The 20135-nt window shown below is 45.4% G+C and overlaps 1 protein-coding gene across 5 annotated transcripts in view; it reads left to right on the top strand.

Moving 5' to 3' along the window:
- Positions 1-699: 699 nt before the first annotated feature.
- ABHD16A (abhydrolase domain containing 16A, phospholipase) overlaps positions 700-20135 on the top strand; it is a 32492-nt gene continuing 13056 nt past the window's right edge. The window contains exons 1-10 of one of the 5 annotated variants that reach the window (XM_053301967.1): positions 703-914; positions 1233-1436; positions 7605-7661; positions 8666-8732; positions 13827-13913; positions 14576-14661; positions 15375-15448; positions 15957-16061; positions 18161-18275; positions 18453-18554. In XM_053301967.1, coding sequence (XP_053157942.1) covers positions 783-914; positions 1233-1436; positions 7605-7661; positions 8666-8732; positions 13827-13913; positions 14576-14661; positions 15375-15448; positions 15957-16061; positions 18161-18275; positions 18453-18554 — 1029 coding nt within the window. In that variant the 5' untranslated portion in view covers positions 703-782. Of the gene's footprint in view, positions 915-1232; positions 1437-1785; positions 1920-7604; positions 7662-8665; positions 8733-13826; positions 13914-14575; positions 14662-15374; positions 15449-15956; positions 16062-18160; positions 18276-18452; positions 18555-20135 lie in introns of those variants that run through there. The other 4 variants (XM_053301970.1, XM_053301971.1, XM_053301968.1 and 1 more) reach the window with 4 other exon arrangements.

Consider the following 20135-nt stretch of genomic DNA (forward strand, 5'->3'; position numbering starts at 1 on the left):
ATATCTGGTGGTCCTTTAAGAAAAACGGTGCAGGAGGTTCTATGTGAATGAACATTTAAAGTTACAACCATATGAACCTATTCTTGGCAGTAAACTCATGGAACACACTGGAATTTATTTATGGGTATTATTAAAAGGAACGGTTTGCCTGGTTGTGGATTTACTTGAGAAAAAATCCTACTGAACTTCTGAATAAAGTAAACCTATGTAGGAACGGATTGCAAGCATGCGAGCTAGGAGAGGTGGTCTTGTGGTAGCATGCATGAATTGTCTGTCCCCTTTGCTAAGCAGGGTCCGCCTGAGCTAGAAAGACCAATGTTCTCACTCGATATAAGGCAGCTTCCTATGTTCCTATGAACTGAAAATTGAATGGAGCCCCTTTAAGATTCAGGTGGATTTTATTTTATTTTTAAGGAAACAAGCACTAATGCAAACCTGAGCAAGCATACTAATTTTGGAAGCAAGTCCCACTGAACGCAATAACTTAGTTTCCAGTAAATATGGCAGGATTAGTCTGCATACCTAAATGTACTTGCTAGAATTGGTAGTAAATCCTATAATGCTCAGTGAGATTTATTCCCCAGTAAAAATAGGGTTGTGATGCCTTTTAGAACTATACCGGCGTGGAGTCTACGCTAAAGACAAACAGGCGCTTAAATCGCATTTTAGAATACTGGAAGCCTTTTGACCGCTTTGCGCTTCCGTATAAAACCCGGAACTATTGAGCCTCCTCTCTTTCCCCTTCTCTTGGTAGTGCTGCCCGGCTTCAGGTCCGTCCCAAGATGGCGAAGCTGCTGAGCTGCATTTTAGGCCCGCGGCTCTACCGGGTTTACCGGGACCGAGGGCCCGCCAGACCCGCTGCTATCAGGGCTGAGGCTGCCGAGGGGCCCCAAGGCGCCTTAGAGCCGTCTTGGGTGAGTCTATACCTCTCCCCTCCACACCCGATCATTTGGTATCTCCCACGTCACCCTTTATTGCACAGCATAGGGACTTAGGGACGAAACCATTACAGTGGGAGGTGGAAGACGAAGGCCAGTTCTGCTCTGCTTAATGGCAGTATACTCTTCTCTAAGTACTTAGATAATGATTTTGCTGGGTGATGGCGTTGGGGAGAGATCTGGAGAACTGAGCCCTTTCAGTTTCTAGAGATCTGGAGAACTCAGCCCTGCTATAGAACACACCCACCACGGACAATGCCGTTATTGAATGTCTGGACCTTTTTTCCGCTCTAGAATGCGAGACTTGTTCGGCGGCGGGTGGAAGGAGTTTGTGCTCCAGAATATCGGGGAAACGCTGGGAGGGGACCAGCACTGGAGGAAGAAAGTGGAGCTGGAGAGAAAGAAAGAGAGACTGGAATCAGCCCCTGGAATGTCGCGCCTCTTTATTTTCTCCTTCTCTTGTGCAAGGCTTCCGCTCCTTGTTGTGGTCCTTTCCTGGTACTAGGTTCTCTTCTAACAACTGCATGATGGGCAGAGGTCCAACAAGTGTAGACTTTTGGCATGGCCGTGGCGTGGTGATGGAAGCTGCCCTTATTTAATTTCTTTCTGTCATGAATCCTTCCAAACTCTGCATAGCTTTTAAAGCGTTTCTGTCCTGCCTCTCTGCTTCCTACGATGACTTGCAACAATAAGAACAAATTAAAACAGTCTTAAAGTGATCTGAAAAATTAACTAATGAAGTGCAATGATTACTAATATAGAGCTAAAAGCAGATAGTAGGGTAAAAAAGAAATAATTGTTGGCCAAATGCTTGAGAAAATAAAATCATTTTTCCTTCCACCTAAAGACCAATAAAGTTGGTGCTGTTCCAGTATTTTGGAGGAAGACCCTAGCCTCAGTTACCACCTGCCTAACTTGGAAGATGAAAGATGAGGGTACCTGGAGCCAGGTCTCGTTGTTAAAAGCTGGGCAGGTTCATATGTAAGTGAACGTTTGTTCAAGTTCGTTTAGGGTTTCAAAGGTCAAAATAAGCCCTTTGAATTTGTCCGGAAGCAAATTAAAAGCCAATGGCAATCTAATACTGTATTTGCCTGAATCTAGGATGAGTTTTTCCCCAGTTTTTTAAATATTAGAAATGAGGAGGTTGTCTTAAATTCAGAGTCCTGTTCCTCTTGAGTAAATGCAGGAATAACCTGTATGTAATCCCTACTTTTCGTTGGGGGGGGGGGTTGTCTTAAATGCGGAGCCTTACTCGATTTGGGTAAATATGGTATTAATGAAATGAGTTCAGTATCGGTGCCCATCAGTTAGCGGTGTTGGTTCAAGACCTGTTGCTGCCTGAGATGGACAATATTATATAACCCCATCTGTGGAGAGGGGTGGCATGTTGGCATTCTCAGGCCATGCTGCACATGCACCAATGGCAACATATGTCTGTGCACTCAGACTGTGCCAGCAAGCCAGGCAGTTGTAGCAGGGACACTCCTAGCTGAAGCTGGGGTAGGAAATAAGTGGATTGTCCCAACAGTACAAAATGGTGAAAATGAACAGCATGCCCCCACAGGGTGTGGAAGGACATTCTTGTGGACTGTGGGGTGGCACCTGTGTGGGGGGACAGCATTTGGTGCTCCCTGTGCCTGAAGTGACGACCTCACCCTGCCTCATAGAAGGGCTACCCCTGCAGTCGGTAGCCTAGTTGCTGTATTCTGAGCCTTCCAACCAGTCTTCAAATTCTGCATACAACCCATTGCTGTAATCTAATCTTGGTGGTCCCTGACCATAGATAGCTGTTGTAAGGTGCTTTATGTCCAGGAGTGGCCACAGCTGGCATATCACTCTAAGCAGCTGCAAGTATTGGGCATTCTGCCATGCAGCTTACCTGGGACTCCATACAATGTTCCCTCTAACAGGGATTCCCAGATGTTATTGACTACAACTCCCATAATCCCCAAGCAAAGGCTATGGCAGCTGGGGATGCTTGGAGTTATAGTCAACAACATCTAGGAATACCTGTTAGAGGCAACACCGACCCCAGACTAAGAACCAAAGGTAACAGCACCCCTTAACCTGCAAAAATCAGTTGTGAAGGGATAGTGTAACTCTAATCAAATTTCCGCCTCCTAGTTGAATAACCTTGGAATATATGAAGCTGTCTTATACAGAGCTGGACCACTGGTTTATCCAGTATTGTCTACTTTGGTGGACAGTGGCTCTCCCATTCTCAGAGGGTCTTTCCCAGCCCTGCCTGGAGATGCCAAGGATTGAACCAGGACCTTCTGCTGCAAAGCATGTGCTCTGCTGCTGAGCTGTGGCCCCTTCCCTTTTAAACTTCAGCGACTGGTTTCCACATTGATTTGCCTGCTGAGGAACTCTAAAATTTGCTACAGAGCCTCTGTGGTTTGTAGATGACTCGGACCAAGCTCTGGAGTTCATGCTGAGCTCATACAGAGTACTATTTGGAGGTGTTATCTTAGTCCACCATGTTCCTGCATAGATTGACTGTACTGTAGAAAATGGCCAACTTCCCTTGCTGCCGTAAAATGAAAGTGAAGGTTGGTTAGGCAAACTCTATTTCAGGGAAGCTTGTCTACTATTACTTAACCTTTGCATTGAAATCCAAGATTACTCAGGACACAGTTAGAAAATCAGTGTCTTGTTTCATTACTGATGCTTCTCTAGGCAAAATTATTGGGGGTAGTGGAGACAGTATTGGTTACATACTAGTGTACACAGCTTGCAAAATAAGTAAAGGGAGAATCTGGTTCTTTTTCTTGTATCTGTGGCATCTTTGTGCATATTTACTGTTTTTAAAATATCTTTTTTAAATCTACCCTGGTAGGAGAGGCAGAGACTGCATGAAACATTCTTCCTGGTGTGTGCCATGATGGCTTCTAGCATGAATGTGTTTTTGTGGGGTTTTATTTATTCCAGCCACGATGATGTTGTCAGAGTTAACTGCTATGGCCCCAACCTAGTGACGATAACGTCTCTAAATCAACCATGGTATTGTCAGAATGGCTACCACGCTTCTGTTGTCACCAACAAGTAGCAGTGAGTTAGTGTTTCTTCATTCCCCTGTAGAAAGATAAGCTTGACCAATCACAATGGCTTGACAGTTCTTTCATTGGCTGGTAATAAAGCTTTCATGGAACACCCTCAAATAGCCAGCATGTTTCTAGTGATATTTTTAATTTGGCACCAGTATAGTATAAGATCAATAAAATGGCTGCCATGTGACTTCCAATCTATATAATTAATTCACTTGGCCGGCCCTGCATGGCAAGGCTTTTGCAGCGGAACTCTCACAACATGCTGCGAGAGTTCCCGACGTTGGGTGGGAGGGCATTGGAGGATGATGGCCGGGCCCAGTCGTGGTGTGTGTGTGCGGGGTGGTGGTGGTAATGGAGGTGGCGGCTGGGCCCAGCCTGGCTGCGGTGGGGGGGTGGCGGCGGGTCTGGCCACGGTAATGGAGGCAGCGGCAAGGGACCAGCCCAGCCGCAGTGAGGAGGCAGCGGCCCCGCCACCAGGAAGAGGAAGAGGGCGGCCGAGAAGATGCGGGGGAAGGGGGAACTGCCGGGCCCAAAGAGCACACAGATGCTCTGTTCGGGATCAGCTAGTAGTAACTATTTTTGTACTACTAGTACCTATAACATGCCATTTCCCCTCATATACAGCACATGTACCATGTGTTGATTTCTCTGTTTCTTAACCTGCTAGACAAACAGTACAACATATATAATATGCCCTGGGAAATGAGACCAGCTTGTACAAAGCTTTGAAACGCCATTCTTCAGCCTTGTGCAAGCAAGCTAGTTTGTGCAGCAGCAGAGACAGACTTGCAGAATGTGTATGTGAGATTGGGCTTTGTAGGAGGAATAGACTTATTAATCACACTTGTGCCACACTTCCTCCAGGGAGGTCAGGGCAGCATGTGTGTGGTTCGCTTACATCATTTAGGAGATGTTTTCCATAGTCTTCGGGGTGTGCCAGCAGATGCCACAAAAGCAGACCACTCACCTGCCCTGTTTGCCCTTGCTTGCCAGCCCATGCGGAAATTGTTGTATTGGCATGTGTTACGCATGGCCCCAATAACACGTTTGTAATCTTGCTAGCTGGTTTTTGACTTGTCATAAGCAGTCATCTGTCCATCCTGGAAAAGTCAATCTGTCTGAATTCCAAAATGGCTGCTGCTATGTCCTCGGGGCTTAATTTGAGCCAGAGACTCACCAGGGTTCAGTGGTGGAATATATTATTTTATTTTACATTTGTATCCCGCTCTTCCTCCAGAGCGGTGTACTACATACTTACGTTTCTCCTCACAACAACCCTCTGAAGTAGATTAGGCTGAGAGAGAAGTGACTGGCCCAGAGTCACCCAGCAAGTCTCATGGCTGAATGGGGATTTGAACTCGGGTCTCCCTGGTCCTAGTCCAGCACTCTAACCACTACACCACACTGGCTCTCTTATGAAATAGGAGGAGAGCTAATCTTGTGGTATTGAGCATGAATTGTCCCCCTTGCTAAGCAGGGTCTGCATTTGGATGGGAGACTACATGTGAGTGCTGTAAGACATTCCCTTTAAGGGATGGGGCCATCACTCAGTAGAAGAGGATCTGCATGCAGCAGGTCCCAGGTTTGCTCCCTGGCATCTCCAGGTAGGGCTGGGAGAGACTCCTGCCTGTAACTTTGGAGAGCTGCTACCAGTCCTATATTCCTATGAGATACAAAGAACGTGTTTATAGCTCTCCCTAACCCTAGCCACATCACCCCAATCAAGGACTGGGCGCAACGCTTCTAGGGCAGATGATGTAGCTTTCAGATAGGTGTCTCCAAGGGCCAAATGACATGTGCACACAAATCCAGGCTTCCAACCAGAATGGACTCTCTTTGTCAAATGTGGCCAGAGAAAAAGAGGGTTGTAACCCTCGACTAACATCAGTACCTCTATCTGTGTGCCAAGTGCTGTATGGCAGTGTTCTAGCCCCTTGTCCCCATGCTCCTGCAGTCCTCTCTGTTTCCTCCCTTTGTTTGTTCCTTCCTTCCGGACCAACTTAGGAGGGGGCGCTAGAAGAAAAAGCCTTGCTTTCTCTTTCCAGCAGTTTCCTTGGCAAAACCTACCCAGCAACTGCTGATTATATTTCTCCTATTGGCCAAGTATTCCCTCTTTCTGAGGGTCTGGCCACATTGGGCATAAAACCATTACTTCCTGTTGGGAGCATGCATATGAAATCTGGACCTAATAGAGGATTATTCTATTGTTGGATATTGTGCCCATTCTTATACTTTGATGCAAGATCAAAATGGTTAGAGCTAGTTCAGAATACTGTGTGTCTGTTTCTTTTTAAAATGAGTGTTTGTATCTAATGACAAGCCACCGGGAATTCATTACAAAAAATATGGAAACTTTTTATTTTAACTTTTGAATGCCTTTCTTTTAACTGTTTTGGGATGAGTTTTCCTGTACAGTGAATGGGATTGGATGTTGGATGACAACTGGGGATTGGTGTTCTCCCCATTTTTAAAATCTGTGTGTGGAATGAGTTTTGTTCTGGGTAGCAGGATTAAGGCAGTGTGTGCGCATGTGCATTCAGAATGGGGCCTTCCTGATTCAGCCTGATCAGGATCTAAAATTAACTGAGCAGACGTCAAGAAATGTGTGAGCATGCACGCATGCCTTAGAGCAGTGATTCTCAAACTTGGGTCCTCAGGTGTTATTGGACTTCAACTCCCATTATCCTCAAGCAAAGGCCACTGAGGCTGGGGATTATGGGAGTTGAAGTCCAATAACACCTGAGGACCCAAGTTTGAGAATCCCTGCCTTAGAGGGAACACTGCTGACGATACCCAGGTTCAGATAAATAGTGACTTTGGGACAGTTGCTCTCTTATGTCAACCTGCTTCACAGGATGATTGTGAGGATAAAATGAAGGGGTGAACTGTGTGCTGCTCTGAGCTGAGGTAAGATTGTGGGGGTACTTAGCTAAGCTAAACTAAACTGGTGCTTCATTCTTTAGAAATAGAAAGTGTCCTCATCAAAATGGCTGCTTTGATAGAAATCTCAGAGATGTCGTCTTTGCATATTTTCCAGTTGCCATCTTTAGCAGGCTAGAATATTGCTACTTCCAGCTGTATGTAGCCTAATATGGGTGTGCAGATCCACCAAACCCTGCAAGAAGACACACCAGTTGTTTCTTTTTAAAGAAGCGTTTCCTTCTCAGTCCTATCATCGTGCTGATCTGCTAGCCCAGTAGTAGCCCCATCAACCCTAAGTGTGGCTCCCTGACTAATGGTTTATTGGGCCTGTGTGAAGCTTCGGCCGAAGCAGCACAGTCCCCCTGGCACCATGCTGAGATGGCCATTCCCACCATGCAGTGCTACACTTTGTTCAGCACAGGTGGGGCTCCTCTAAAGGGAAACGGAGCCCTCTTGAGCCCCAGTACCATCTTGGAAGGAAGACATGCATGGAATGCTGGGAAGCATAGCTCCTTCTCTCTTAAAGGGCCCTCTCGGCACTGAGAAAAGCACAGTACTGTGCAGAGGTCAGCACTGAGGGAAATGGCTCTCGCAGTGAAGCTGGTTTTGTCCAGGAAAAATAGTGGAGATCACTGTGCTAGCCCACCTTTAGATTTAAACCCAAACTTACCGAATGTGTCTCTCCTTTCATCAGGAATCATATTATCAGCCCCGGACCCTTGAAAAACATGCCGACAGCATCCTTGCACTGGTGAGTACCTACTTCTACAAGGTCTAGTTTACTCATGCAGCAAGATGAGGTGGTGTTAGAGTGGGTTTGTACCACTAAGGTTACAAGTGGGAGATGCCATTGTTGAGTGCTCCATATAAAAACTCCCTGCAAGTAAATAGCACAAAACAGAGAGAGGTTCTCATCCAGGCCACTTCCTGCCACACCAGTGTTCTACTAGTAAGGATAAATATACCTTTTTAAAAATGTTCCCTTGTATTAAAATGCCATGCCCCTACCCAACCTGAGGTGGCACCATTCATTCTATGACCTTTGGACACTGCCACCTCATTCTACTAAACTGGTAGGCCAGGCACAAGTTTCAGAGAATGAGGTGCTAGCATTCTGGACTGAACCACTTGAAACGGTGATGGGGTGGCGGGGGTCATAGTTTTTCCCAATTCTACTTATTTTGTTTTGTTAAGACCCTGTTCGCTGCATATAATAAACTAGTGCATTGTGGGAAGGGTACACTAAACCTTTTGTCTGACGTGCTGGTTTCTTCTGGGCACAGAGTTCTTTATGTAAGGGGGAAGTAGAAGCTCGTTGCCCTTCCCTAGCTCAAAAGTGGTATGGTCCAGGATGTCACCACCTCATTCTACATAGTATATATAGGACAGCTCTTAGCCCTTCCTAGGAAACTCTGGTTTCAACCTCTCCCTCATCTGGAATGTCACTGCCACCACCTGTTTCTAAGAGGCTGTTGAGAGAAGCAAGGTCACCTAGCGAACATGAAAGCATGTTTACTTGCAACCCAGTCCCTTGTGGTTTAAGCTAGTAGCCATGGATACCTCCTCTCCATGGCAGTCTGCACTTTCCAGCCTTGCTCTAACCAGTAACGGTCCCCAGGTTCCCTGGCTCTCATCTTTCTGCTTCTTCAACCCAGTGCACTATATCGGAGCCGCCCTGCCCCACCCCACCCCAAAAGTCTTTGGAACGTAGGTTCTCTGTGTAACTTGCACCCTTCCTTTACTCTGTCCTTGCAGGCTTCCGTACTGTGGTCCATTTCCTATTACTCCTCCCCGCTTGCTGTGTTTTACCTGTACAAAAAAGGTATGGGCTGCTGCTTGGTGTGAAACCCTTAGCAAGGTGTTCTGACCCCAGCATAGCACTAGACAGTGTCTGTTGTTTAGAGGTGGTTATACAGGGCAATAAACCCCAAATTGTATGCGAGAGCACACTAGGGTGCCACAAGAAAATAGAGTGCCTCCAGAGAGTTGCTTGTGAAAGAAACTAAACTCTCCCATGGGTCCAAAGACCTTATTCACAGAAGAGGCTGCCTGCAACTTCTCTGCATAATCTCTGGCTTTCCCTCCTTCCAGCCGACCTGTGCAGGGGTGGGCAATTCCATCACAGTGTAGTAGTTAGAATGTTGGGCTAGAAGGGGGAAGATCCAGGTTCAAATTCCTGCTCAGCAAAGAGTTGACTGAGTGAACTTAGATGAGCCATGCTATGTCTACCTTACAGGGCTGTTGTGAGGGTACTGTTTCTTTGGAGGGGAGAAACTTGTGCCTCTGCCAACTGGGTTTGAAATGGGTCTAGATAATCAGTTTCCTCCAAGACCACCTGGAGCTGTCTCAGGTGTCTCAGAATGAGTCCCTGCTTGCGGCTTGCCTCCTTCAGTCAGGAAGCATACCACAACATAAGGTGTGGTCTCCACTTCTTACTCCTATATATCATTGTTGCAGAATGCATCTCCAATCTTAATACTCCAATCTTAATAAAAAAGAATGGCCAAGTTATCGGAAATTTGGAAAGCACTGTTTAGAGGAGACTGGTGCACTTGTTTAGGGGTCTGTTGCTTTCAGAAGAATAGTGTTCTTTCTTAGGGAGCTGTCCAGCATCACAAGGCAACTTCAGTTCAGTGCCAAGGATCCCTTGTTAGATCTGTGCCATGGATGCAAATTTCAGGGTTTGAGGCAAGTGTGAATTTTAACTAGAATACTCATCCCCGCCCCCCTGCAAAACAACCTCTGTGTTCTCTAAGTATGATAGTCAGCCAAGAAGTAGATTGTGTTGTATGGTGGTAACGGAAGTGTCCAAAATACTTTAGGGACATGAAACCGGTACTGCTTACAACCAAGTCAGATAGGCCAATATTGCAGTTAGGAGGGGAACAAAGGCTTGCCTAAAGCCATCTAGTGAATTCAGTTTTGCAGGAGGTGGGGAGGGGGCTTTCCAATGTACAGCTCGGCTCTTAGCAAGTTAGCAAAGTTATGTGCATATTCTACTTCTCTTAAAAGTTTGAAGAAGCTTATCTGGACCTCCCAGTAGTCTTCCATCAAAGCACTGATTGCATCTCCATTTTCACAGGAACATAGGAAAGTATCTTGTACCGAATCAAACCATTGGTCTATCTAGCTCAGTCTTGTCTACACTGATTGGTGGAAGCTCTTCATAGTTTGAGGCCGGAGTCTTTTCCAGCCCTACCTGGAGATACTACAGATTGAACCTGGGACCTTCTGCATTCAGAGCAGATGCTCTACCACTGAGCTATAGCCCCATTCCCATATCCGCATATGTACACACAGCTTTAGTATGTCCTACATGTGAGAAGCTTGTTCCTTTTACAGGAAAACCATGAACTACTTTCATAAGGAAGGAGCTTACAATAGGCACAAGGGTATCTATCAGTCTTGAATGTTCCCTGTACTTCACAGTTCTTGTGTGTACTCTACAACCTCTTGATCAAAATCCAAGAATCTACCAGCTTTCATGGGGTGAAGAGCTCAGATCAGTTGGGAGCGCTTATGGTTTCTAATGCTAATATTGCACATTGGCATGTGCATGTGATGCATGATGCTGGTCACATGCTCGAGTTGGTCTTTTACTCTGATCAGGGTGGTGTTCCGTGGGTAGGGACTCCTATCATCTTCCCATTGTCATGGATGGACAAGGTAGGACTTGCAACCACAACCCACCTCTGCAGGGGTGAAGGACCTGTTAGGTTGGTCCATCCAAAAAGGTGATTGGATCCAATAGGATTCCAAGATGCCTTGGAAGGGTTTAGAGTTAGCTCTGCTAGTGATTCTGTCAGAGCTGTGATGCAAACATGGAATAATGAACTCACTAGAGCAGTAGACATAATTGCTCCCAAGTGTCCTCTCTGGTCTGCTTCAAAATCAGCCCTGTGGTATTCAGAACTATAGGAGTTGAAGTGGTGAGATAGACAAGTAGAGCCAAAGTGCAGGAAGACAGATCGCAACACAGAGCACATTTGAAGATCTATGCTCTGGCAGTGCACGTGGCAAAGAAGCGGTTCTTTTCTGCCCACATTGCTTCCACAAATTCACATCCAGCAGAGTTGTCTAGAGTTGTGAGGGGGCTAGTATATGCCTCTCTCCCTTGAATTTGAACTTGGAATCAGTCACTTGCTGTGACATTGTCAATGACTTTTTTGCAAATAAAATATCTCTTCTTTGGGCCAAACTGGATTCCGTAGTTAGTGCAGAGTCTACTGTAGAGGTGTCCAGCAACTCCTCTTATAGGATTGGTTCACTTTTAGTTTGACTCCTGAGGAGGTGGACAAACTACTTCAGACTGTACATCAGGGCTGCTCAACTTTGACCCTCCTGCAGATGTTGGTCTATAACTCCCATAATCCCTGGCTAATGGCCACTGTGGCTGGGGATTGTGGGAGTTGTAGTCCAAAAACAGCTGGAGGTCCTAAGCTGAGGGGGCCTGCTATACGTTCCTACAATCTCTTCTCTTGAAATAAGCCCAACTTGGCTTATTTCATCTGGTAATTGTATTATTGGAGAGGGTCTGGTAAATGCTTCTCTGAGCGATGGCTAGGTGCCTCCTTGTCCGAAGGAGGCTATCATTAGACTTTATTTGCAGAAACCTGTATTGGATCCCTCAGTTAGTTAATTGGTCCATTTCCAATCTTCCATGGTTGGACAAGGTGACTCAGCTGCTGGTGGCCTCTCAGTTCCAGGCAGTTTTGGATGATACAAATTATCTAGACCCATTTCAAATGGGCTTTCAAGTGGGCTGTGGGGTTGAGACTGCCTTGGTTGGCCTGATGGATGATCTCCAGTTAGCTACTGACAGAGGGTGTGTGACTCTGCTGATCCTTTTGGATCTCCCAGCAGCTGTTACCATAGTATCCTTCTGGGTTGCCTGAGAGAAGTGGGAATGGATGGCACTGTTTTACAGTGGTTCCGTTCCTACCTCTCTAGTAGATTCCAGATGGTGTTGCTCGGAGACTTCTGCTCTTATAGCAGAGACTGCTGCAAAGCAAGACCCAAGTATGGATTTCCACAAGGCTCCATACTGTCTCCAAAGCTCTTTAAAAACTGCTGGAAGAAACTGCTGGGAGAGATCATCAGGAGGTTTGGTGCAGGGTGTTCTCAATATGCCAGTGACACCCAAATCTCTTTCTCCTTACCAACCTCATTGGGAAATGGCATAACTTCCCTAAATGTCTGCCTGTAGGCAGACATGGGCTATATGACAGATAACCAAGTTAAATCCAAATAAGATGGAGGTACTGACTGCATGGGGGTCAGGACCCAAGAGATGGTTTAGATCTGCCTGTTCCGTATGGGGTTACACTCTCCCGAAAGGTCAGGTCTGTAGCTCGGCAGTGCTCCTGGATCCAAAACTCTCTCAGGTTGAGGCAGTGGCCAGGAGAACTTTTTATCAGCTTTGGCTGATATGTCAGCCACAGCCATTTCTGGAGATAAATGACCTAAAAACAGTGGTGCATATGCTGGTAACCTCCAAGCTCGACTACTGTAATGCACTCTACATGGAGCTGCCTTTGTATGTAGTCTGGAAACTACAGTTGGTACAGAATGTGACAGCCAGACTGGTCTCTGTGATGACGCAAAGGGACCATATAACACTGATTTTAAAAGATTTGCACTGGCTTCCAATAGGTTTCTGAGCAAAATACAAAGCGCTAGTCATTACCTATAACACCCTCAGCGGCTTGGGTCCAGGCTAATTAAGAGAGCACCACCTTTGTCATGAACCCTGCCACCTACTAAGGTCATGGGGGAGTTATGGTTCCCACTGGCTCATTTGGTGGCAACTTGGGACTGGACCTTCTCTGTGGCTGCCCCAGGGCTTTGGAATGCACTTCGTCTCAAAATAAGAGTATCTTCATCTCCGATTGCTTTTAGAAAGACCCTCAAAACACACCTGTTTTCTCAGGCTTTTAGCTGAAATTTATTTTAAGCTGTTGAAATGTTTTTATCCTTTAAAATTGTGTTAACTGTTTTTTAAATTGTCTACCACCTAGATACACATCAGGCAGTATATATAAATATAAAAAATAAATATCACAATAACATGTGCCTAGTGAAAATTTCACTTATAAAATAACCTAGTCACTCTAGTTCTTCTGCATGGTTGTGTAAGGAAACAAGCATTCAGCTCATGTGAAGACTATCTTTATGATGTGCCATTCCACCAATATACTTAATCTGACAAAATCAGAATGGCACAAAGCAATTGCAACAAAACAAAAGAATTCCAGGACACTAAAGTTACAATAAAGTGGCTTAATATTCCAATATATTGGAATAGGGGCAGGGGCGTAGCAAGGTTGGAGGGGGCCCAGAGACAAGATTTTAAAATGGGCCCTTCGCTGATATACACACACACACACAATATATAGTGCACTCACACGGTGAATATCTAGTTCACATTGAATCTAGTTTTTTTACTCTCTGCTCCTGCCGATCTCCAAGAGACTCAACATAATTCATAGGAGGTGCAACATGGGCGGGTGGGGAGTCATATGATGTGCCTCTGGGGGGCCCCTCGAGGCAGTGGGGCCCCAAGATGACTGCCTCCCCTTGCCTAATGGTAGTTACGCCCCTGAATAGGGGGTATTTATGTCTCTCCCTATCCTCCCCCAGTTCCCAACAGTTAACATTCTTGTAAGGTACACATAGAAGACTGGCTTTCTTGCTGCAAGTCCAGTGCACTAAAATGCTGGTGTACTGTCTTACTGCACCACACACATTCTTGGCACAAATAGGCACTTGTGTGTTCCTTGCATAAGGCCCTATAAGCATTTTGAGCACATCTTTCTTGCACTGAGATATTCTGTGTAGGAAAGAATGTCCAGTATGAAGGAGCATTTGAAGTTCAAATATGTTGTGGACTCTGTTTTCAATCTGTCTCTTTCCCTAGGGTATTTAACTGTGTCGAAGGTGGTTGCGATCTCTCACTACGCTGGGACAATGCTACTATTGTTGGCTGGGATTGCCTGCCTCAGAGGTGAGTGTCTGTTGGATCTGAAGGAGAATGCATAAGTCTCCTGAGTTTAAGCAGAGTAGAAAGGCACTACTTCGCTCACTTTGGAGGGGGAGGAATTTATTTTGAGGCCCGCGGGGCGGGGGTGGCATTTATTCAGTGTACACTGATTAATCCCAGACAGGGTGTGGTCTGAGGATACATGATACAGCCCCCTTGCTAAACAGGGCTGGGTCTGCTCGTTACTAAATGGGAGATCACCTGGGTATCTCATGTACATTGCCTTGTTCTACTATGGGAGAAAGGCAGGATACAAATGCACTAAAGTAAATGGAACTTTACAGAGTAACCTAAGAAAAAAGACAGGTCCCTGCCCCGGGGAGCTTCCAAACAAAATTTAAGCAGGGAGAGGAGGATCAGAGAACTAGGGGAAGGGAGGGAAGGCTAACGGAGCGAAGAGTAATGAATGAAAAACATATCCAGATGTAGTTGCATTGTCTTGAACTTGGTTTCAGTCAGGGATGAGGACAGAGGGATTGGGCCAAAGTCTTCACAGAAGAGATGGGTTTTGAAGAGGTACTTGAGGAAAGATAACAGGTGCATGTGTTGGGAAGGGCTCCAGACAGAAAAGGGGTAGCAACACACCAGGGCTTTGGTTTCCATTACTGAAAGTAACTATCTCACAGGCATTGGTCGTTGGACCAACCCTCAGTACATCCAGTTCATCAGCATCCTTGAGGACGCACACCGCTATGGCACACCCGATCACAAGGTAAAGGCAGCTGTGACTCTCAAGCATTGTCCTTGGTGATGCTTCAGTCACCTAATCTTGAAAGTCTTTGGGTTCAATGAAGGCTGCAGCCCATTAAGAGAACACATACTCTGCATACGTAAAGGCTGTCTACAGCATTTGCTGTTGAAAGATCTTGGGTAGCAGGGTTGGAGAGCTCTCCCGAACGTTGTAGCCAGCCTGGGTTGATAGTACAAGGCTAGACAACCTATTCATAGGATTTCCTATAAGGAGGTTCCTCTACATCTGCTAATGACTGAGGTGCTTGTATGTGTTGCTGTCCCACATCCACTGATGCTCAGCCCCCAGGTCCACTATCCATGATCTCTTTAGAGCAGAGGTTCTCAAACTTGGGTCCCCAGATGTTATTGGATTACTATTTCCATCATCCCCAGCTACAATGGCCTTTGGAGTTGTAGTCCAACATCTCGGGATCCAAGTTCTAGAATCCGTGATTTAAAGATTTCTTCCTTACTCTTTCCTGTAGCCTTTATACAACATAGTTATTTAAGTGTTGCTTCAACTCTTTTCTGCATCTACCAATAGCCTTCTCATCCTGTGGGGCGGGGAGACAGCAAGAAAAGAGAGGTTTATTTAATGTTCCGGCTTCATCTGAGATGAAAGAATGTTTTGCTGGAGGACATGCTGCTCTGGCTTCTACTTTCATTCTTTCTTTCTTTTTCTATGCCTTGCAGAAGAAACTTGCCACCTACAATTTTGACTTCAGAAGTTGGCCCGTGGACTTCCGGTGGGATGAGGTTACAAGTCGGTAGGTAGGAAGAAACCCTGGGAGTCCTGTCCCTCCTCAACCCCTGCTCCGAAGTCTCTTTTCAGTGAAGCCAGTTCTTTCTGCTGTAGTTCACTGTATTGTGTTGTGGTCAATGTTGAATGTACATAAAAACAAGTCCTTGTGGGCATTCCTTGGGCATGTTGATGCTGCTTATGCACACATATTCACCAGCAGCAGTTTTTGCATACTACTCTGTCAAGGTGTATAACCTCCCAAGTGATGTCGAGTAATATGTAGATGATCTGATCAGCAACAAGTCTTGCCTTGGGGACTTTGCACATTCACTGGCTAATGTGTGTAACTCTCTCCTCCTTCAGCATGACTTGGAGATCCATCTTCTAAATACTGCACATTCTCCATAGTCTCCAGGGACTGTGTACTATGGCCTGTTCTTATACTCGGGCTCCATCTCACACTAACCCCAGTATATACTCTCCCCTCTGAGAAAAGGCAGTGAAGTGACTCTCCTGGTCTATGACTCCTGCAGGTCAGATTCACGAGGTGTTTCCTTGTTACGGTCAGAACCAAAGCACCGCAGTGCAGTCAACGGCTTCCTGCATGCCATCAAGAAGTTGCCCTGCCAGATTGTCAGGTATAGCTCTTGCTCACTCACTTTGTCCTTTGTGATGGAGGGTGGGTGTGGCTGGGAGAACAGAGAATTTGGCATAGGCTGGAGTAAAGTATGAGCAGTGGCTTAGAAATATAAGGGTCTGCATGCTAATGCCCTGTCAGCTTCCATATTAATGGAGGCATTGGCCTGTAAGGAGCACAACTGAATGCTGGAATACTGGCGACCCTGAAATCTGCTCAGTTGTCAATTGGCCAGTGGAAAGGGGCATGGCAGGAAGGATGCTAAATGGTTGGTTCAGGGGACAACATTTGGAATCTTGGGACACAAAGGTGCAAACTGGCTGGCAGCTGATAGGTGCATATAGGGAAACAAATATGCATAGCAGAAATCTGATACTCATTAATTAGGCATTGCCCTGAAATACTGAGAGCTGATCACAAATATTGGGAAGGAAGAGTTCTTGCATGGATATGAGAAGTACATATATACAGATATGAACGTACAGTTTTTACTGCTGCTGCTTTGTGTTTTGTGTGTTGCTGATTTATATAGGGGTTTGAACTTTTAAATAGAGATATATTTTATGTTTTATGTACTTTTTGTATTTGTATTGTGCATTGTGTTAATTGTAAACCGCTTTGGGATTGTTTTAATGAAAAGTAGTATAGAAATCGAACAATAAATAACTAAAATATGAGTGGTACTTTTTTGAGATTATGTACAGCACTGGGGTGTCAGGTTTTGGGGGTCTTCTGCAAATTTCCCTCTGTGGGACCCCTGCTTACCTGAGTGCCCCCACTAATACTGAAAAAATAACCAGAAATACATATGGAGGGGAAAAAGGCAATTATATCTGTGAAACAAATTAAAGATGCTATATTAGAATAAAACCATATCAGTCAATAATCCAGTAAACTGGAACAAGTACCAATGGTCTAACAACAATTCAACACATCCACATACCCAAATATTTGAACTCTAGTAGTAAATAACGATTGTAGCAAGGAATGAGTATACACATGAACAAACACATGAACAAACTACAAATAAATGTATATAAGTCCATATGTGAAGTAATAATTGCTACGCTGGAGCAATTATTACACATATGGACTTATATACATTTATTTGTAGTTTGTTCATGTGTATACTCATTCCTTGCTACAATCGTTATTTACTACTAGAGTTCAAATATTTGGGTATGTGAATGCGTTGAATTGTTGTTAGACCATTGGTACTTGTTCCAGTTTACTGGATTATTGATTGATATGGTTTCATTCTAATATAGCATCTTTAATTTGTTTCACAGATATAATTGCCTTTTTTTCCTCCATATGTATTTCTGGTTATTTTTCCAGTATTAGTAGAGGTTCTGCTACCAATAGTCATTTTTCTGTACATTCTGTACATTTTGTACATTTTTCTTTGCACGGTGTTTTTTCACCCTATTTCCCCTATTTGGCGTGCATCCCGCTTTTTTGCCATTACCTGAGTGCCCCCACCACCACCAGACTTACAGTGGGAATTACCTTGGTGGGTGGGATGGAAAGAAGGTGGTGGTGAGGGTGTTACACTCTTGGCCAGCAGAGTCACACTGCTGCCACCACTACAGAGAGGCGATGGGCACAAGATGGCCATCAACAGTAAGCCCTTCTGAGGCCTTTGTACTGTCTGCAGCTGCTTCGTGCTACTGACCCAGTCTTGTGCAGCAGGTTTTGCACATTAAATAGAGGTTCTGGGTACTGTATGGCTGGTGTTCAATGATGAGACAGAGTTCTTGTGTGGGGACAGTGATTTGCTATGTTCTGGCTGGCAATTGGTTTGGGCTGTAGAACCTGGAGTGTTGGGAAGAAAAGGACCTGCTGTCTGGCTGGAGAGGTTGGGATGCGGTTCCTGTTAGCAAATAGATGGAATTGGAAAAGCCAGTTTTAGAGGGCTGGGTTACTCATGGGCTGTCACTGGGGAGGGGGGGTGTCTGTGTTTGAGTGATTGCTGAATTGTTGAGGATAAGTTGTGTAGATTTTCCATCCATGGTGGTGACGTCTGCAGTGCTGAGTTAGGCAGGGCAATTCCATACCACTGAGACTGCATGATCTTATATTACTATCCTGTCTGGTTAGCTTTATAGTGGCTCACACCTTTGGCCGGCGTATGCTGTACCCAGGCTCTGTATACCTCCTGCAGAAAGCCCTCATGCCCATGTTGCTTCAAGGACAAGCCCGGCTGGTGGAGGAAGTGAGTAAATACTAGCTAGAAAATCTGGCTCTCGGATTCTCCTCACTAGCCTAATACTTCCCTGATCTTTTCACTCCCCCCCCCAAACCCCACCCTTGAAAATAGAGTATCCAGAAGGCTTAAAGCCAAGCAGCAGCTGCTTCAATCCCAATTACACTCTTGTCTCTCTCCTTGCAGTGCAATGGAAAACGAGCCAAGTTGGCAGCTTGTGACGGAAATGAAATTGATGTCATATTCATGGACCGGAGAGAGACCTTTGAACCACAAGGCAGGAAACTGGTGAGCTTGGCACCAAATGAGAATCTAAAGAAAGCCCTTGTTGCCAAATGAGCCCCTAGTTGCTGCACTTTGGTTTCTTTACAAAGAAAGGAGGGGGTCCATCAGTCAGTGACAGAGCATCCATTCTGCATGCAGAAAGCCCCAAGTTCGATATAGGAAGGTGCTGAAAAGCATAATCTCATCCTGTGCGTGTGCAGGAGGAGGCAATGGCAAACCCCTGCTGTATTCTACCAAAGACAACCACAGGGCTCTGTGGTCACCAGGAGTCGACACCAACTGGCTGGCACAATCTTTCCTTCCTTTTCAATCCCTGGCACCTCTGTAGACAATACCTGAGCTAGATGGACCAATGGTTTGACTCTGTAGAAGACAGCTTCCTATGTAAACTGTCCCTGGTTGCCTCGGGTAATTCCCTATCTCTTTCATCTTAACTTTGCTTTGGGGATCAAATGCTTCCACCCATAGGCTAGACCTAGACCCATAGGCTTTGTCATGCTGCTGGAGGTGTAGACTGTGTCAGTGGGGACTGGGAAGATCTGGCTTCAAATCCCCTGAAGCTCAGTGATCCCCTTGGGCCAGTCACTCACTCAACTTAACCTGCCTAACAGGGCTGTTGTGCTTAGAACATGGGTAATCTGCATGTAAGCTCCTTGGAAAGAAGATGGGCTACAAATGTGGTGCACTTAAGAGATGCAGAAGAATTCTGGCCTGCCAGAGTTTTAAAATTGTTTTTTAAAAAAGTATTCTTAATTGGTTTTAAATCATTCTGAACTGTGTTAAACTTATCTTATTGTTTTAACCTATTTTAAATGGTGTGTGCTTGTATTTTGCATGTTGTACACCTCCCAGAGCCTTTGGATGGAGCAGTATAGAAATGTAATGAATAAATAATAATCCTGAGCTAATGTGAGTCTGCCAATAGGTTAGCTTGGCTTTAGCTCAACTTCCATTTCCTGGGCAGCCCCCAGGAATACATATTTGTGATTTAGTTGTCGTTATTTAGTGCCTCTTCATGCTTCTTTTCATCGTTCTGGAACTGCAAATGTTGGTGTTGGAATTGCACCCACTTGCAGACTAACATCATTTAACAAAAAACCGTTCCTGCTGTGGAGGCTGTCGAAGTCCATCTAACAAAATAGCACAGGGATTTTTATACCCCTTTCTTCCCTATCTTGTTCTTCAGAGGGTTAAAGAAGTTACAACTTGCAAGGTTCTGTCGTTTAAACAAAAACGCTCTGCTTCTCCAAGATAACTCTTGCCTTGTTGCCTACAAAGTTAAGCTCTGTCAAAGATAGCTGGCCTTGCAGTAGCAAGCATGAATTGGTCCCTCTGCTAAGCAGGGTCCACCCTAGTTTGCATTTGAATGGGAGACTATATGAGAGCACTGTGAGATAGTCCCCTTGGGGAATGGGGCCTCTCTGGGAAGAGCATCTGCAGGATTACATGCAGAAGGTTCCAAGTTCCCTCCCTGGCATCTCGAAGAGAGGGCCGAGGGAGATTCCTGCCTGCAACCTTGAAGATGCTGCTGCCAGTCTGTATAGACAGTCCTGAGCTAGGTGGACCAATGATCGGACTCCGTAT

This window comes from Hemicordylus capensis, chromosome 2 (genome assembly GCF_027244095.1).
Source record: "Hemicordylus capensis ecotype Gifberg chromosome 2, rHemCap1.1.pri, whole genome shotgun sequence".
NCBI classification, from domain to species: Eukaryota; Metazoa; Chordata; class Lepidosauria; order Squamata; family Cordylidae; genus Hemicordylus; species Hemicordylus capensis.